General features: G+C 38.6%; 1 protein-coding gene across 1 annotated transcript; it reads left to right on the top strand.

The window, feature by feature from the left end:
* Positions 1 to 3,502: 3,502 nt before the first annotated feature.
* KBTBD8 (kelch repeat and BTB domain containing 8) lies at positions 3,503 to 12,918 on the top strand. The gene is made up of 4 exons (XM_052648289.1): positions 3,503 to 3,518; positions 4,167 to 4,377; positions 8,590 to 9,704; positions 12,455 to 12,918. The coding sequence occupies exons 1-4, from the start codon at positions 3,503 to 3,505 to the stop codon at positions 12,916 to 12,918; spliced, it is 1,806 nt and encodes a 601-aa protein (XP_052504249.1).
* Positions 12,919 to 19,509: the final 6,591 nt, after the last annotated feature.

Below are 19,509 nucleotides of genomic sequence, written 5' to 3' on the forward strand. Positions count from 1 at the left end.
AAATTAAAATACAATAAAGGTTACTAATGTTCAATCAGTAAACCTCATGCTACTATCTATTTAAAGTTTTGTATTTCAAAGAAAGTAAATAGTATACAATATGTAAGGTTCTAGAAATTACCCCCCAATCTCTTTCAATGTGTAATATTATATCAAACTTATATTCAAATAATCACTTTTATATTCAAATAATAAAATTGAAAATATAATTATTTGAAAAATTATATTCAAATAATCACTTTGTTACTGCACTTGAGGCAGTAATGCAGCCACAGCAGTCTTCAGCAAGGAAAATGTCATCTTTTGTTGTAGCCATTTGTTAAAAAGTAGAAGTCACAGGAATTATCTGTTTTCCTTTTAAGTCGCTTTGGTCAATTTCATAGCCTGAATCAAAACTGAATAGGGAAACTGGAAAATTGCAGAAGAGATTTGCAGAAGTGAAGTGCTGTTCTCTTTTACACTCTCTTCATCAGAGTTACTATCATTCTTGTGTTATGTGGACTGAATTGTCCACATAACAATTATTATGGACAGGAGGACAGGAGCCTGGGCACACCTGATAATTGCTAAGTCATTCTCTTAAAGTAGAAGCAGAGGAAAAAAAAAAAAAAACAAGGCGACTGTGCAATTTTCTTATTTTCCAGATTTGCAGCTTTCCTTTCATCTCTGTCAGAATTTAAATGTGAAGACTTTTCAACTCTCAAACAACTGTGGTTAGAGCAATCTCCTTTGCCTTCAGTTCCTAGGTAATAAATAATAAAGTAATAATGCTCTAAATGTCTAATTCGAAATAAATATATGTCCTTCAACTATTCTGGTTTGCTTTTTCAATTTTCATCTTCACTAAAATTTACTTTAAACTCTAACTATTTGAGAAGATTGCTTCAGAGGACAAGTCAGTACTTAATACATAAAGAAAAAAACGGGTTTACCCTTGCTGCTGCCTTTCTAGATTGGCAATGAGTTCTTCTTAAATTTCAAATCAGAGCTATTTGAAAATAAAGCTCTAGTCTTTGGCTACTTAATATCAATCCTGAAACAAAAAATCTCCTTTGTGTTCTTACAGATCACTGAGAATAACTACTATGGGACTACTGACTCAATTTTGACATTTTCCCACTTATTCTGTATTTTTCAAAAGTGCCTTTTGAATGATGATGGACTCTACCAGGTAATGCCATTTGCCCAAGAGGATGAAGTTTATTTACAGTGTCATATAAATGGCAACCTTGTAATTAGAAATCTTCATTTTTCTCTATTTATATTTAAATCAACTTTTGCTTTTTGTATTCTGCCCACCTCCAAATTTAGAAATTCCTGTGGCTCAAAGAATCAGAAAACTTAAAAAAATGAAAAAATAATATTGCCAAATCCATTTCTTAGTTAAGTGAAAATTAAATGAAGAAGCAAATTGGCCAAATTTCCAAAACCTTAAACAGGTGGCTACCAAAAACCAGACTCAAACAATAAAACCCCTATTTCAACAGGCTTGAAAAGGTTGAAAGGTAAAATACAAAACACCCAATTAAATCTGATTCAGATAACAAGTGATATTTTACTGTATCTCCCCAATACTGTGCCTTCTGTGTTTTTATTCCCTGAATTTGGCAACCCTAAGGACTGATGTCATTTCTTTTGTGTTAGTTGCTCAGTTGTATCCAGCTCTTTGTGACCCCATGGACTGTAGCCTGCCAGGCTCCTCTTTCCATGGAATTCTCCAGGCAGTAATATTGGAGTGGGTTGCCATTCCCTTCTCCAGGGGATCTTCCCAACCCAGGGATCGAACCCAGGTCTCCCGCTTTGTAGTCAGACTCTTTACTGTCAGAGCCACCAGGTAAGCCATTAATATTGTGAGTGAAATTCCCACTATTTCCATAAGGTAGAAAGCAACAACGTTTGGCTCATAAAAAAATGGAAATTTAAAGTCCTGAATAACAGAAGTTAAATCAGTTTCATTCATGCAGAACTGTGTATATAGGGTTATCAATGTCCACATATCCCAGTCCCAGAGAAACACCAATTCTTGTTAACCTGCACAGAATTATAATACTTTGAGCTCTAAATTACTCAGCCGACCTTGTAGGACAGAATTGTATTGTTTTTCCTCATTCTCTCTGTTCCACAATTACAACTTAAATTCCGAGCTCCTTCATCAGGAGATTCAACTATTTGGTCTTTTCAGGGTTAGAAAAGCTGTGGTCATGCACTAACTATACATCATCCAAAACTTCGTTCCTATTCGCTGGCAAGACTTCCTTACAAGTCAAATATTTGGAAATAGCATTTCCAATGTTAGCTCATTTGTGCCTTACATATATTTTTCAAATATTAACTACCTATAATGTGCCAGGCACCCTGTTAGATGCTAGAATTACAGAAGAAAATCAAAACATGTCAACAGTAAAAACATTTTTGTTTCCTTTCAAAAGGCTTGCTGCCTATGAGGCAGCTAGAAAAGGAATTATTATTCACACATTACAGGTGAAGGAGCTAAGTGTCCAAGAATTAAATGGTCTTATCTAAAGGTCCCACATTAAGGATAGAGCGAGGGAGTCAATAATCGTCCCTCGTTTCAGGCTCAGGGCACTTTTCAGATTTCTTCAAAGGAAAACCCAGACTACTTAGTATCTTCACCACTCAATTTACCAGGAGCAAAAAGGAAAGCGTCTTGAATCCCTCTGTAATGTTCATGCACTCTTAAAAGTGGAACAGGTGTTCCCCGGGTGCTCAAGAAAACCAACGCATTGAGTGGGAGTTAAAGATCCTGAGCAGCGGTTGTAACCATACCAATTAATCTGCGGAAACCGCAGCACTCAGCCAAGTCGATGCTGTTTCAATTGGGTGTCACAGGTGACTCATCAAAGATGGCTTGCTTTCTGGCCTCCTGATATTTTTCTTAGGGGTGAGGTGTCAGGTTTCCTTCCCATTTTTGGACAGCAGCTCTCTTGTCCATTTCCAAATTTTTCTGGTTTCACAGCCCTCACGTGGACCCCCGCTTTCATACCGGAAGCTAGTCATTGGCAGGAGGTTTAGGAAACGAAGAAAGAGGTGGGGGAAAAAAAAAAAAGAACCGGGGGCCTGGAGAGAGGCCTAAAATGGGGAAATTTGCACTTCAAGAGCTTTCCCTACCCCAGCCTCTCAGAATGACAGTTCTCCTCAGCCAGAAGACTACCTCTTCCGGCAGGCGCTGCGCGCCCCACAGACACAGGCTGGCGGGCTCCCTGCTCTCCACCTCCACCCAAAACAGCCAATAGAAATTCCGAGCTTGGGCCTCCGCCCTACACGGACCACGCGGGAGCGGGGGCAATAAAACTACATTTCCCGACGTGCCGGTGCGCTCCTCGTGACCAATAGACCCCCTGATTTCGGAGCCTAGGGGCGGAGCCGGATGCATAGGTCACCCCATTGGCTAGGGACGGCTTAGAAGAGCCGGAACCCGGGAGAGAGAGAAGCGAAATGACATTTCCTCTTTAAATAGCTGGAGCCCGGGCCGCGTCTAGAAATGGCCGCGTCGGCAGGTGGGTCGTGTGGTGGCTAGGGAGGTGTGCAGGAGAGGTGGGCCGGGGGCCAAGTTCGGGCTGCGAGCTTAGGCGGCGGCGATGAGGACTGGGAGAGAAGGATGGAGAGGTGGACAGAGATGAGGAGAGGGAGGATGAATGGCGTGGAGGGAGGTGGGCGGTCCGGCCGGACAGGGATGGGGAGGCCGGGTACCCGCCGCCGCTCCGACCTGTTCGCAAGGCGGTTGAGGAGGCAGTGGCGGCCGCCATCCATCGAGCTTCCCTTGTGAGGCTCCTGCCCTCCGCTTTCAGCTGGGACGTTCTGGCTGTCGGCGGAATCGCCGCAGACACCTCGCCTGTTCTGCCTGCGCGGTCTGTCGGCGAGCACGGGGCTTCGGGCTCGCCGGGCTCCGGGAGAAGCAGGCTGGTGTTTGAACTTGCATCTCACCTCGCTCTTTCCTATATCCTACCTCGCGTTCTCATTGAGGGAGTCTATATACATATGTGTATTTTTGTAGCGGGGAGAAAGCAAGCCAAGCAAACAAACAACCCCCAGCCCCATCCCACAGACAACAACAAAACCAAACAAACACAAAAACAAAAAATAAAACCCGCGACGCCGAAACTGGCCCCGAACTTCTTGTGGTTGTACGATTTTTCTCCTCCTAGATTTAAGTAAGTCTTCCCCAACACCGAATGGAATACCATCTTCAGACACAGCCAGCGATGCCATGGACCCCTTCCATGCTTGCAGTATTCTTAAGCAACTCAAAACAATGTACGATGAAGGACAGCTGACAGACATTGTAGTGGAAGTGGATCACGGGAAAACATTTTCCTGTCATAGAAACGTTCTTGCTGCAATCAGCCCTTATTTCAGGTATGATGTTGGTGGAAACCTCTATTGATGTCTGCACCGAGTCCCCTTTCTCCTTCAGTACTGCCCACTTCATTTTTATATTGAGATGCAACAATGAATGAAACTAACGTATTTGTTTCCTGAGAATAAATAACAGGCCCTATTTTATTAAGCCCCCCTTAAAAAAAAAAACAAAAAACTGACAGATTCTTCTAGAATTCAGATGACTGGTTTTAAGTCAGTAAATATGGTTTTGTTTGTGTGTTTCAGAAAAATCTAAAATTGCACTGCTCAATATGGCAGCCACTAGCCACATGTGGCTAAACTTCCCTTATCTAAAATTAAAAAAAATGAAAAAAAAAATCAGTTCCTCAGGTACACTAACCACATTTAAAGTGCTCAGTAGCCACATGTAGCTAATGGTTGCCCCACTGTATAGCCCTGAAACAGAACCTTTTCATCACTGAAAGTTTTATTGGACAGTGCTGATCTGGAATTTGTTCCAGAAATTTATCCAGGATTTCTTTACTGCATGTTAACTCTTTTAGAATTTAAAAATTAATAGCCTTTTCTTTTAAAAACAAATTGCCCACTTAATGGACTATTTTAATCCCATGATAACAGCAGTGAAATAAAAATCAATGAAATACAGTTTGTGTGTGTGTTAGGCCCCACACTAATGACTATTTTTAAGATTTCCAGAAGTATTTTAGAGATCAGTTTTCATTTTCCTTTATATTCATCTTTATATATTATAAAACTTTGAAAAGTAAAATTTCAAGAATTGGGTCTAAAAAATAATGTCATACTCTAAGAAAAGATCAGTGATAAAGGCAATTTCCTGTTCAGGTTTAACTTTTTTTTTGTTTGAAGTGCTCACTTTAAGCCTTTTTGTTTTCAAAAATGGTGCATAATTTTCTCAACCACACAGTAAATATATTTTTTCCTTTTGAAGGTGCTTACCTTTATAGGGCATATGGCAGTGTAATGTTCCAGACAGTAGTTTCTGGTTCCTCTTTCTCAGAATACTGGGTTAAATATAGTCACTTCAGTTTGATGTTTGTGATGTAACCATTTAGATTTGCATTGGATAGGCCACTGGACTATTAAGTATTAACCATAACAAGGGTGTGACCTGGAAAGAAAAAAGAAGAAACTGGTATACACAAAAGGTATGAAGTTTGGCCTCTAATGAAAATTGCTGGTGAGATTCAGTTATCTAGGCTATCCATTAGATATGGTTAGGTCATTTATGTGTTTATATATGCTACAGTTATGCTTATCAAGCTCTAGGCAAAGCTCATTTTACCTATGTCACTTTATATAATCTTTATAATCCTATCTCTACACTCTTGTCATTCCCCTTTTACAGTGAAAAAAACTGAGGCTCAAAGAGGTTAAGTGAACTGCCTAAATCATCTAACTAGTAAGTGGCAGAGGCTGGATTTGAGTCCAGAGCCAGGCTTCTTAGTCACTGTATAACTTTTAAGGAACAAGAGTAGGTCCTCTTTAAATTTTAATTTACAGGAGTGTTAATTGTATATTAGATTTAAATAGTAAAAATTAAAAAATCAAAACTTTAAAGTGAAAATATTTATATCTCAGTGTAATTTTATTTTCTGGCTTATATCATTTAAATATCATATTTGCTTACAATTAGTTTTGAGGACCTGACAAATCTCTTGGAAAGAAGTATGCTACAATAGATTTTCTTGCTTTCCAAGAAGTTAAGGAAATGCTTGGAAGGCTTTCTAAGCATAAGATAGGCGAAGTCAAATGAAGGTATTTGGCTAGAAGACTCAAGGATTAGGTTCTTCTCACTTGACTAGAGCTTTTTGTACAGAAGTTTCTTGGGCGCCAGTGTTGCACCTTATGTGAGATGTAAAAAGTCATACTTAATATTTGCAAATCTTGCATCACTGATGGAAAAAATAGAATAGCTTGCAATCTGCCATGGCTGTTTCCTGATCCCAGAGACTTGTCAGAAATAAAATGTGTATGATCATTAGAAACATATTGCTCAGGATTTTGTGTGAGGAAGTACTCCCACTTTAATTAGAGTTTACATAAAGAAAATGATAGAACAGAGGGGAACTTGCATGTTATACTGCTGTGTGTGAGGCCAGCTTATTCAAGTCAGTAGAGCAGCTCCCTTGATAAAGGGTAACGTGGTAATGTTCTCCTCTGGGATTTAATCTTTGCATAATGAAGGGCTTTCTTTTTCTTTTTAATTGGGACCTATATAACTGAGTTTTTCAGTACCTGAATTGAAAAACCAGCTCATACATTGGAACATTTAGTTTTCAGTCATTTAAGGAAAAAAAAAAAAAGTGTGCAGGATATTAAACTTAAGTTTTGCATAATAGAAGTAAAATTAAGACTCAAAGGATAGTTAACCCAGGTAATAAGCTCGGTCCAGGTACTCCAATATTACATATTGCATTTTTAAATTAATTTCATGTTTTTGATAAAGGTGTTAAAAGTGATCTGAAAATCTTCCCACTCTTTTTTCATAACATCACACTTAATATAGGAGAGGTCTGATCTGAATAATCAAGTTTATCACCAGTGTTAGGTCAATATCTTCAACAGACATCTATTAAGCATTCTAGGGCATACCATCCTTTTCTCAAGAAGATTTTAAAAGTTTTTGATCTTTTTATAAGTTTAAGAACTTAAACTTATAAAAGTTCTATAAATTTTAAGAACTTCTTAGAAAGAAACATCAAAGGAGGGAGAAGAAAGGCAAATGATGTTTATAAATGACTAGCACTTTAAATAAAAAGCTAGGCTTTTGACGTCTTAATGGTTTGGCCAAGGAAGTACCGTGCTGTGCTGTGCTTAGTCGCTCATTCTGACTCTGTCCATGGGGATTCTACAGCAAGAATACAGGAGTGGGTTGCCATGCCCTCCTCCAGGGGATCTTGCCGACTCAGGGATCAAACCCAGGTTCTCCTGCATTGCAGGTGGATTCTTTACCAGCTGGGAAGCCCAAGAATACTGGAGTGGGTAACCTATCTCTTCTCCAGGGCATCTTCCCCACCCAGGAAGCAAACTGGGGTCTCCTGCATTGCAGGTGGATTCTTTACCATCTGAACTACCAGGGAAGCCCTGAAAGTGCCATTAAAGCACATTAAAAAAGAAAAGGAAAGGAAAGGTTGGTCTCAAAGACAAGAACCTGGAATTTTTTGAAAACCAACAAAATCAGATTGCAACAAATCCGTTAATTCTTAAGTTCTCTTTAGAAGTAGGCATTTTATTAATATTAACCCTACCCAGATCTTTATTTATGGGCTCCTAGGTGGCTCAGTGTTAAACAATCCCTCTGTGATGCAGGAGACAGGGGTTCAATCCCTGGGTTGGGAAGATCTCCCAGAGAAGGAAATGGCAACCTACTCCAGTATTCCTGCCTGGGAAATCCCAGGACAAAGGAGCCTGGAGGGCTACAGTCCCTGGGGCCACAAAGAGTCAGGCACAACTGAGCATCAATGAGGCTAACATTTTTATTTATAAATAGATAAAACTATGGTAACTTTGAGAAAATCAAGTATATTTCTTGATTGTCTCAAGCAAAAGTTTTCAAAATATCCAAGGATAACTGATGAATTGATGTGCTTTATATTCTTTATAATGATTAAGGAAGCATTCAAAGGATAAATATTTTAAAAAGGAGTAGGAAGAAAATAAGAACTTCTGAAGAACATCTTATTTTTCTAAGCTAAAATTTTTAAAGATACATTTTGGGCACAGGTTGTCTTGTAAATTTCCACTGGGTCATGAGAAGTTTTATTAGACAGTTTCTATATGCTAATGTGTCACACTGATACCCCATAGGTATTTGTAAACTTTCTGACTTACCTGGTGATTGAAGATCTTAAGTCCCCTAAAGCAACTTGATCAGAAGCCTGGATAGGGCTCCAAGGAAAATAAGGTGTCCTGGAATATGCCTTGCCACTTTTTGATTTGATTTAGTTAGGTATACTCTGCTTTTCTCAGAGTTGGCACAAAGTGGACTGACTGGCCCTGAGAATAGGGTTTCTTTGAGATTAGCCAGATTAAATCCTTCTGCTAGATGATCAACTTTTATCCCTTTCCTGATATTCAGGATATCAGGAAACACATTAGGAAATGTTTTTCAGTTTCAAAAAGTGATCCTTGTGATAATTCTTTACAAGCTTGCGACAGTAATTTTTATTTGTAGTGCAGATAAATTCACCACTCTTTCCTTCCTAGATCCATGTTCACTAGCGGCCTTACAGAAAGCACTCAAAAAGAAGTTCGAATTGTTGGTGTTGAAGCCGAGTCGATGGATTTAGTGTTGAACTATGCCTATACCTCCAGAGTTGTTCTGACAGAGGCCAATGTTCAAGCCTTGTTCACTGCAGCTAGCATCTTCCAGATTCCCTCCATCCAAGACCAGTGTGCCAAGTACATGATCAGTCATTTGGACCCACAAAATTCTATTGGGGTCTTCATCTTTGCTGATCATTACGGTCATCAGGAACTTGGAGATCGATCTAAAGAATACATTCGTAAAAAGTTCTTGTGTGTCACCAAAGAACAGGAGTTTCTTCAGCTGACAAAAGACCAACTGATAAGTATCCTAGACAGTGATGATTTAAATGTAGACCGGGAAGAGCATGTTTATGAGAGTATTGTAAGGTGGTTTGAACATGAACAGAATGAAAGAGAAGTGCACCTTCCAGAAATTTTTGCCAAATGCATACGTTTTCCTTTAATGGAAGACACCTTTATAGAGAAAATTCCACCTCAGTTTGCACAGGCTATCGCCAAAAGCTGTGTGGAAAAGGGACCAGCCAGTCCCAATGGCTGTACACAGAGACTTGGAATGACTGCATCGGAAATGATCATATGTTTCGACGCAGCCCACAAACACTCAGGAAAGAAGCAAACAGTGCCTTGTCTAGATATATTCACAGGAAGAGTGTTCAAACTATGCAAACCACCAAATGATCTGAGAGAAGTTGGAATCCTTGTATCACCAGATAATGATATTTACATTGCAGGAGGGTACAGGCCAAGCAGCAGTGAGGTATCCATTGACCATAAGGCCGAAAATGATTTCTGGATGTATGACCATTCCACCAATAGGTGGCTTTCCAAACCGTCCTTGCTTCGAGCCAGAATAGGCTGCAAACTGGTGTACTGCTGTAGTAAGATGTATGCAATCGGAGGGCGTGTCTACGAAGGTGATGGGAGAAACTCACTAAAATCTGTGGAGTGCTATGACAGCAGAGAGAACCGCTGGACTACTGTTTGCGCCATGCCTGTTGCAATGGAGTTCCATAATGCCGTGGAATACAAAGAGAAGATCTATGTTTTACAGGGTAGGTGCCCGAGTGGTTAAAGTATTTATTGGAGTAGTCTGTTCTTTAAGGGACTAGTGAAGAAAATAAAATTTTCAATCAAAAAAGGCAGGTACTTTCAAGTCCCTAAAACGATCATGTACGTTTTTTTATGTTCTTACTGTCTTTTGACATCATGTGACATAGTATTTTTGAAAACTTTTTTCCCCATAAGTAATAGTTCAGCATTTGAGAAAAACTATTTCTGTTCCATTTTTAAGACTTTAAACAGGAATCAAGTTTGATATATAACTTTTTGCAGTTAAATGATATATAATCAAGGGACGGTAGCAAGTATTCTTCTTATGGAACTTACTGGATTAGTTTAAAAGAGAAAAAAAGAACAAAGCCTCAAATGCAGTTGTCCTATTCAGTTGCCAAAGAATTTTGTATGAAGTCTTATGATGGCAAAGGTTATGAAACTCACTTACAAAGAGTTTGAAATCACACTGTTCAAGATTTTAATTTCACTGCAGTTAATGTTGTCATCCATAATACAGTGTTTTTAATTTTTTTTCACTGAAAAATTTTGAGATGTCATCTTTTTAACATTATAAGATGAGAGGGATGGTAATATACTTAGCTTAAAAATTTTTGTTTAAACAATTGAAAACTGGTACCTTGGTAAAGATACCAGAAAGAGGAACTGAGTAGCAGTAAATAAGATACTTGATCCAAGGTTCTGATTTGTGCTAATATTTTCCTTGTGTTTGGTTTCTTATTTTAGTTGCTTGAATATTGAATACAGTATTGACAATACCAACGTCCTTCTTCTTTTGCATTTCTTAACTGCTTATAGATAAATGCTTTCCTTCACTACTATAAAAAAGAATACGGAAAGGGGTGCAAGTTCTGTGTAGATATATATGATTGTTTAGTTTTTTTCCCCACTGTAAGTTTTTTTTTTTTAATGTTCTTTGCAGTAATCCTTTATTTGACTTATAATTTCTTAGAAATGCCTAAACCCATTTGTTTAAACTTCAGTGTAAAGTTAATTCTCCAGAGAGAGTAAGGAATACTTTCTCGTGCCTCATTTTAGTTGAACGGAAGCCTGGGATGATGTAGGTTTGTTGGTCTTGCCAAAAAATGGAGTATCTGAATGGATGTAAAAATCTATAAAGAATGGTTAGATAGGGCTTCCTAGGTGGCTCAGGTGGTAAAGAATCTGCCTGCAGTCCTGGAGAGCCAGGTTCAATCCCTGGGTTGGGAAGATCCCCTGGAGAAGGGAATGGCTACCCTCTCCAGTATTCTTGCCTGGAGAATTCCATGACCTGAGGAGCCTGGTGGGCTATAGTCCATGGGGTTGCAAAGAGGTGGACACTCAAAGAGGAGTAACACTTTGACTTACATGGTTGGATAGGTTATATCATTCAATATGATGAAGCTCTCTCTTCATAGATTTTTGGTTTTACTGGCTAAGGAGTTATTTTTTAGTAGAGATAGAATTAATTAGAAGACTCCCAAATGGAAAATAAAGGTTATGTATTAATTTAAATACTAAAGCAAAGTAACAGTGAATTAACAGAATTTCAGGGTTGGAATGAACATTATTTAATCAGATTGTATTTTATATAAGACAAATCTGAGGCACTGAGGGTTTTAATTGCCCATTACTGGTTTTAATTTATTAAAGTCATCTTTCGGTTTAAAAATCAACTTTTAAAATGTATTATCTTTCCTTCTTATAAGAAATTTGTAGCTAAGTACTACAGGGTAAAGAAGTGTTCATTCCTGTCTTCTTTATTATGAATCCTGTTACATTTTGGTCAAAAAGCATAGGGAATATGCAGGCAAAAGCTGAGAGTTTAACAAACTGTTTTATGAAAACCAGGATTTTTTCAGCATTACTTTTATTAGGTAGGCAGTTATATTTATCGATAGGAGTTAACCTAGTTCAAAACAGTTTTCAAGGGGAAGCTCAATTTAGAAGTAGGTACTTCTGATCTAAACAAAGCCTCTTTATATAAATAAACTTGACGTGACTAGTCAGAAGATCATGCCCTACTGTCAGTGGCTACTGGAGTACCATTTAATCTGATCATAAAGGGTTCAGATTTTCATATCAAAGATTTTATTTGATTCTTTCAAATCAAAGATTTTAATGTTATAATTAGCCAAGCTCTTGTAAATCTTCACTAGCTTAATTCTTTTCGACATTTTTACATCGGCAGTGTGACTCAGCACACCTTTTCATTGTCAAAACAGAATGGAAACAGCCTCATAGTCAATTCCCTAAATGATGTGCATGTTTTCTATCAGCTTAAGGCCATATTTTCTCCTCTTGATATTTGTCTTTGCCTTATAGCAACACTAAAGTAAACACGTTAGTGGCCCATAGAAATCCGAACAATTCTATGTATACTACCTTATAGTTAAATAACTAGCACATAAATTTATAGTGGCTTATTCACGATTGAACCTATATTCATATTTTGATCTTACTGGCTAACCATTAGTAATAATACTTTTTATAAGAGCTGGCTTAAAATCAATTTTCTGAAACACCCAAATATTTGGATGGAGTAAATGAAACCAAGCTCTTAACCCTTGTACTGCCATCAAGCCAAAGTAACTTCTCACACTTACCAGTTTGAATGCCCCAAATCAGGTTGATTCTAATATTATGTTATGTTGTGCCATGGGATGTAGATGTTTTAAGCTATCTTATATTTAAATCTTCATATTCTTGTTTTCTTTTCTCTCTCTTTTTTTTTCCCCTTTCTCTTTTTTAGGAGAGTTTTTCCTCTTCTATGAGCCTCAGAAAGACTACTGGGGTTTCTTAACCCCCATGACTGTGCCTAGAATCCAGGGCTTAGCAGCTGTATACAAGAACTCTATCTACTACATAGCTGGAACCTGTGGAAATCATCAGCGGATGTTTACTGTAGAAGCCTATGATATTGAGCTCAATAAGTGGACTCGTAAGAAGGACTTTCCATGTGATGAGTCCATAAACCCATACCTTAAACTGGTACTTTTCCAGAATAAGCTCCATTTATTTGTTCGAGCTACTCAAGTGACCGTTGAAGAACATGTCTTCAGAACCAGCAGAAAAAATTCCCTTTACCAGTATGATGATATCACTGACCAATGGATGAAAGTGTATGAGACCCCAGATCGCCTCTGGGACCTTGGCCGGCATTTTGAATGTGCTGTTGCTAAACTGTATCCTCAGTGTCTTCAGAAAGTACTTTAATGAATGGCAGGCCTTAGTGAGCTCACCGGCATCTTGTGCTGGAGGAAACTTAGTCTTTCAGTGATAAGAAGAAGTGCTGTCAGTATTTAAGAAAGCTGAAGAGAGTTTACACGTGGAGATGGGTGCTGTTTAAGATGAGTGTAGGGAGGGATTTCTTTTCATCCATGTGATGTTTTCATTTCAGTAAGCAAAAGGTAACGAAGTGCAATTATCAGCATTTTTTTTTTCTGGTATAAAAATAATCACATCATTCTAGAATTGCGTGATGAGTAGTCACTGAGATACCAGACGAATTGACAACTATGCACTCTTAGAAGAGCAGTTAGGGTACTATGGATTAGAGACATCCAAAATAGTTTGATGTGACTTTTTATTTTAAATACGGGTAAAAATTTGAGGCAATATCACTAGGACTTTAGCTGTGACCTCTCTGCTACAGAGACGCACTAACTTAGATCCTCATTCTGAATATGTGTATATTTTGTGTACTGTTTTCACGTGTACTGGATTTAAATGTGTTATTAGAGTAGTTTGAAGGAAAAACAAATCAGTCTCAGAAAGAGCTTTTAGTTGGATTGTTTTATATTTCCCATGTTTCTTTAAATTAAGCTAAAGTTTTAAAGTAGTTTTGTGTTGACAATTTTTTCAAGTGCTAACACTGTCTCATTTTTTTTTTTTAATCCCGAGAAGGGCTCAAATTCACAGGTGGCTGGTGCTAGTATAAGTTAACTCATGTGTATAGTTAGGTATATTTCAAATGTCTGAGCCTATGCTTACCTTTCAAATTGGTACGTTAGTTTCATGGCCATTGTACTTGACTTGCTGAACTCTTGTGATTTCACAAGATTCTCTGATTACAGGATGGCAAGCTATGGCTAGTTACTGGTCTAACTGGATTCAATCTGAGAATAGTGAGAAGACTATGGTCCTCATTTTGCACTAACAGGGGCCATTTGTTGCCTAACCTCCTTTCCATCCTTACCTGTCCATTCATTATCGGTACAATGAAAGGTAACTTATTTGTCTTCTGCACAGAGCAGAATGTGAAGTTTTAACTCTTACTTTTAGAATTCTGTTTTCCAGAAACATAAAACTCCTGCAATAGCCTCATTTAATGTCTTTTGCATTACCTATGACAATTAAAACCTCATTTGAAAAAAAGTTTTTGCACTTAGCAGTTATGAATAGTTTTGCATTGAAAACCTTTGTTCTAACTGCAGGTGACTGAGAAGGAAAAGTGTGAGTGAATAGAACCATAGCATTATAGGTATTAAATCATTTTTCATATTTAACTGATTAATTTCTAACAGAAATACTCACAGAGAGGACAAACCAACTCATGTGTTATACCTAAGGCAGATATTTAGATCAGTAACTTATTTTTTACTCTTCCCGGAATAAGTAATAAAGGATATAAGTATAGCCAGAGTCTGTCCTTAACTGGAACATTTTGATTCCCTTAAAGAAACAAACTGGCACGGTTTGTATTAAAAACTCTTGCACAAATTGTAATGTGATACTGTGAAACAAATCAAAAACATTGCCTCTTTGCATCACATACCTCGTTTTTTGGAAACTTTCCAAACTGCTTGTCATAGCCCTCTACAAGTAGGGAACGTTTCCTGAAGTCGAATTGAAAGTGGACAGCGTTTAGAGAATTGACATTTTAAAATCCAGTCTTGGGAAGCTGGGTACGTGCTTTCTTCTTGCTGGCCTTGGTAGTGTGTCTATAGTCTCCTTATTGACTGTCAACTAATCAGCTATTTTTTTTCTTCTCAGTTTTTCTTTCTCTTCGTGCTGTTGTGGGGCTTTTTCTGTGAGCATTTTGAAGCATCTACACCGTGATGCATTGCCAAGGGGAGGAAAAACCAAACTAAACATTACAAGAGATGTTCCCATAATTTATTTTTGAAAGCTTTGTTGCTTCCTGAGACTTCCTGCCGCTTTTTGACAATCTCCTGTATTTATTTAGAACACTGTGTTACTTGAAAACATGACATTAGAACATTAACAATTTACATGTGCCGTGTGATGTATAGGAGTACAATGTACTGTGGTTAATTCTGCAGTCGATTTATTCTATTGATCTGCACAACAGTTGATCCTCTAACAATTGATCCTATAACAGTTTATGTTGAGGGTGTGCTCTAAGGATAGTGTGTCAAAGCCAAGGTTTGGAATTTGCTATGGAAGTATCAATAGAATATATATTGAATTTTGTATGAAAAACTATTTGTTTAAATTATATAGCTGGGATATTTTGCCACTTTTCAGATGATTTCAGAAGAGGTTCTAGAAAACTAGGATTAGTAATATGTGTGGGTCTGTGTTTAGATATTTAAGGTACATTTGCTTAGTATGATGAGAATATAAGTAAAAGGCATAATGGGTACTATAGAATTAAAATAGAAGGTGATAGATGCCAGTCCCACTTGAGCTTTGTTTTTGCATTTGAAGAAAGTTATGTAGCACTTTCCTATGTATTTTTTATACATTGAAAACTGGATGTGGTATAACTATGTTATAGGAAAGTAGAAATTGTATTCTTTATTTTCCATCTTTGTTTTCTGTTATCCTACAAAGTTGATGCTTAAGCATCAAGCTGATTTCACTGGTGCATGAGAGAAAGTGGATGTGATCTTGCAAGGAATCAGATTTTCTACGTGAAACAGTTTAAAATGGCATTCGATGTTCTGTGCTCAGGTATGTAGTTAAGTACTGTAGTCCTTTGGGGGCAAATGTGTAGATATTTTTAAACATTTTGCCATAATTGCACAATTTTTTGCATTTTTATCTGATGGCATTGTTTCTTGTAATAAAACTTTTTCTGACTGAAAAGTTCCGTTGTCATAAATTGACCTCTGACCTAGCGAGTTTGGAAGAATTAAAACTTGGTGAAAATCATGTAATACCTTTTATCGGGAATCGGAGGAGATTTTCATTTACCAAATGCCTGGTCTCTGGTACAAAATGAACAAGGTAATTCATAATGCTTGAATGATGTTCTTGAAATTCTGAAGCAAGCACACTCATCATTAGCCCCTTTGTTGAGCGGTTCTGCCCTCAACTCTTGGCGTCCCACTCCTCTCTCTCACAATTCATGTCAACTCATCAGGAAATCCTGTTGCCTCTTCCTTCAAAATAAACCTCAACTCTCACCACATATCTCTTGCACCACTATCACCCTAAACTAGCCAACCTTGTCTGCCTTAATGCTGTGCCACTGAACTGATCTCCTCTCCATCACCTTTGACTCCTTGTAATCTATTCTGTCCACACAGTAGCCAGAGTGATCCTGTTGAAATGTAAGTCAGATTACTTTCTTCTGCTCGGATCCCAGTGGCTCCCCATCTCCCGTCATGTGAGAGCCACACCCCTTCCTCCCATCATCCATCCCAACCCTACTCTTGGGACCACATTGCTGTTCCACCTGCTCACTCCATTCCAGCCATGCTGACTGCTGTTCCAGGCCCCTCCAACATCAAGGCCTTTTTCTTGCTGTGTCTTCTGCTGAGGAAGCCCTGACAACTCACTTATTTCAGTATTAAAACTCTAGACAGGCCTTCCCTGACCACCTTGTGTAAAACAATGCCTTCCAAACTCACCCCCACCCATACCACTAGTCTTTTCCCAATTTATTTTTTAAACATCTCCCCCCATTCAAATGTAAGTTCCATGAAGGCAAGGGACTTATTTTATTCCTTGTTCACCTCAGACCAGCACCTGGAACCTACAAGGCATTCAAAGTGGTAAAAAACAAATTTTCATTTCAGTCTTAGAAAACCCTGAGAAGTGGCAGAACCAGTGCTATTACCTCTGTTTTATCAAATCAGAAACACAAAGCCCAAGTGAATTGCTGAAGGTCCTGTAACTAGTGAGAAGCTCACCTGGGATCAGAGCCAAGCACTTCACTTTGATTCAATCTAGTTCTGATAGGTGCTCCATTGAAAAGTGAAAGTCACTCAGTCTTGTCTGACTCTTTGCTACCCCATGGACTATACAGGTCATGGAATTCTCCAGGCCAGAATACTAGAGTGGGTAGCCTTTCCCTTCTCCAGGGGATCTTCCCAACCCAGGAATCGAACCAGGGTCTCCTGCATTGCAGGCAGATTCTTTACCAATTGAGGTATCAGGGAAGCCCTAGGTTCTCCATTGTGTGTTAGTCGTTCAGTCATGTCCGACTCTTTGTGACCCCATGGATTGCAGCCCGCCAGGCTCCTCCATCCACAGGATTTTCCAGGCAAGTATACTGGAGTGGGTTGCTATTTCCTTCTAAACAAAACTGATAGAAAAGCAGATGCTCTACATTTTGTATTTATTGGTTGCCTTTTCTGAGTCCCACCTTTTTTCCAACACTATTATTTAAAATATCTATGTCATGGTATTGCAAAGAGTTGGACAAAACTTAGCAACTGAACAACAACAACTGTATATTATGACTGTGATTAGCTCTCAACAAGGGAATGGATGAGGTAGGAAAACACCTCTGTCACCCCACCTGCACTCCCATAATTACATCATCATGCTTATATACAACTGTGCTGAGTTCTATCCCTCAAACAAGTTGAAAAATAGAAAAGGCTTGAGAAGTACTGATTTAAATTAGAGTGCTGTTACTTTGGTTCTCTGCGAAGTTAAAATAACTTGCCAGTTTAAAAACCTTGGCTGTATGACTTTTTTAATTGACAAATTATTTGCAAATACAAAAATTAAAAATAAGTGGTCTGGAATCTAACTATTCAAAAAGTGAAAGAAAGTGAAAGTGAAGTCGCTCAGTCCTGTCCGACTCTTTGCGATCCCATGGACATGGGATTCTCCAGGCAGGAATATTGGAATCAGTTGCCATTTCCTCCTCCAGAGGATCTTCCCGACACAGGGATTGAACCCAGCTCTCCCGCACTGCAGGCAGACTCTTTTACTGTCTGAGCCACCAGGGGCTCCAAAAGAATGCTGTAAATGACAACTAGTTTTTTGAAGTGAAATTTGGAATTTTATAAAATGGAGTAAGGAAAAAAGTATTTTCCCTCAGCTAATGTATCCTTCAATTGATGCTTTCAAACTGTGGTGTTAGAGAAGACTCTTGAGAGTCCCTTGGACAGCAAGGAGATCAAACCAGTCAATCCTAAAGGAAATCAACCCTGAATACTCAATGGAAGGACTGATGCTGAAGCTCAAACTCCAATACTTTGGTCACCTGATATAAACAGCTGACTCATTGGAAAAGACCCTAATGCTGGGAAAGATTGAAGGCAGAAGAACAGGACGTCAGAGGATGAGATGGCTGGATGACATCATTGATGCAATGGACATGAACTTGGGCAAACTTTGGGAGATGGCGAGGGAGAGGGAGGCCTGGTGTGCTGCAGCCCATGGGGGTCTCAAAGAGTCAGACATAAGTAGGTAACCTGCTTTAGCCTAGTTTACTTGTGTAGGTTCATAAGGAAGCTATTCTACACATTTGAACAGGGGAATCAATAGGGCTGCCACCCCAGATAAAGGAAAAAGTGAAGACATTCCATCGTAAAGTATATATTCGGAGATTTAAATTGCTAAGCCACGAGCAAAATTTTAATTTATGGAAGTATAAAGTATTTTATGCCTACTGAGAGGGACATAATTCAGTATGACTTAAGTAACCACAGACACAATACTTTTAAGTCATGCATTTTAAATCACTCAAATGATAGAAAGTATGTAATAAGCTTCCTACTAGCTACCACCTCTATTATTTAAATCCACTTGCTCAAGAATCCTGCAATTAGGTTTTTTGGATTTCATTGAGATGCCAATCCACTGACCCCAGGACTTTTTCTACTATCCATCAGCCTCTACTGGGGACTTTTTCTGAACTTACCCATCTTAAATTCCATCATCTATTCAAAATAATGCCCTTTACATTTCCTCAGTTCCTTCTTGTTACTGCTGCCACACTTGCCTGTAAAACCCCAACTCTGAAGATCCCAGCTATGAGCCTCCTCTGTGCTTGGGCCCTGAGTGGAGGAATATTGCTGGAGAAATTCCATATGTTCATACGGACTCTCTTTGACATGATGGACCTCCCATGGGTTCTTAGCATAATGGAGCAGTTTTTACCTTTTCTCAAACTTCTGTATATATATCTTTTATCCCTCTTGGTTATTAGTTCTCTACTTTTCTTCCTGATGTAACGAGGTGGCAACCATTATACAGGTGCTCCCATTTCCTTCCACCATCTGCCTAAATCTTCTCTGCTCGCCGTTTTAAAATATGTGAAGGCTTTTTCTACCCATGGTTGCTTTGTGCTCTAGTTCTTTCACCATCCCCTCTCCTAAGTCATCCAAAAATCCCTCTCAGATCATTCGACGAAAACAAAAAATGTACTTTTCTCTACCACTTAGCAAAACAAAGACAAACAACAACAAATTGTCCTTTAGTTCAGCAGCTCCCTCCACTTAGTGCCCCTACTCTTGGCTTCCATGAAAGCCACAGTTTTGTAATGGGGTTGTTTCTACAAATTTTCTATTTCCTAGCTTTCATTCACTGTTCAACCCACTGCAGTCACTACATTCTCCTCATAACCAAAACTCCTGTCATCAAGGTCTCCAACAACAT

This window comes from Budorcas taxicolor, chromosome 1, assembly GCF_023091745.1.
Source record: "Budorcas taxicolor isolate Tak-1 chromosome 1, Takin1.1, whole genome shotgun sequence".
Classification (NCBI taxonomy): Eukaryota; Metazoa; Chordata; class Mammalia; order Artiodactyla; family Bovidae; genus Budorcas; species Budorcas taxicolor.

Coding starts and splice junctions, on each gene's coding strand:
- KBTBD8 (XM_052648289.1), top strand. Junction 4,378..8,589: donor GCAATCAGCCCTTATTTCAG/GTATGATGTTGG, acceptor TTTCCTTCCTAG/ATCCATGTTCACTAGCGGCC. Junction 9,705..12,454: donor GAAGATCTATGTTTTACAGG/GTAGGTGCCCGA, acceptor TCTCTTTTTTAG/GAGAGTTTTTCCTCTTCTAT.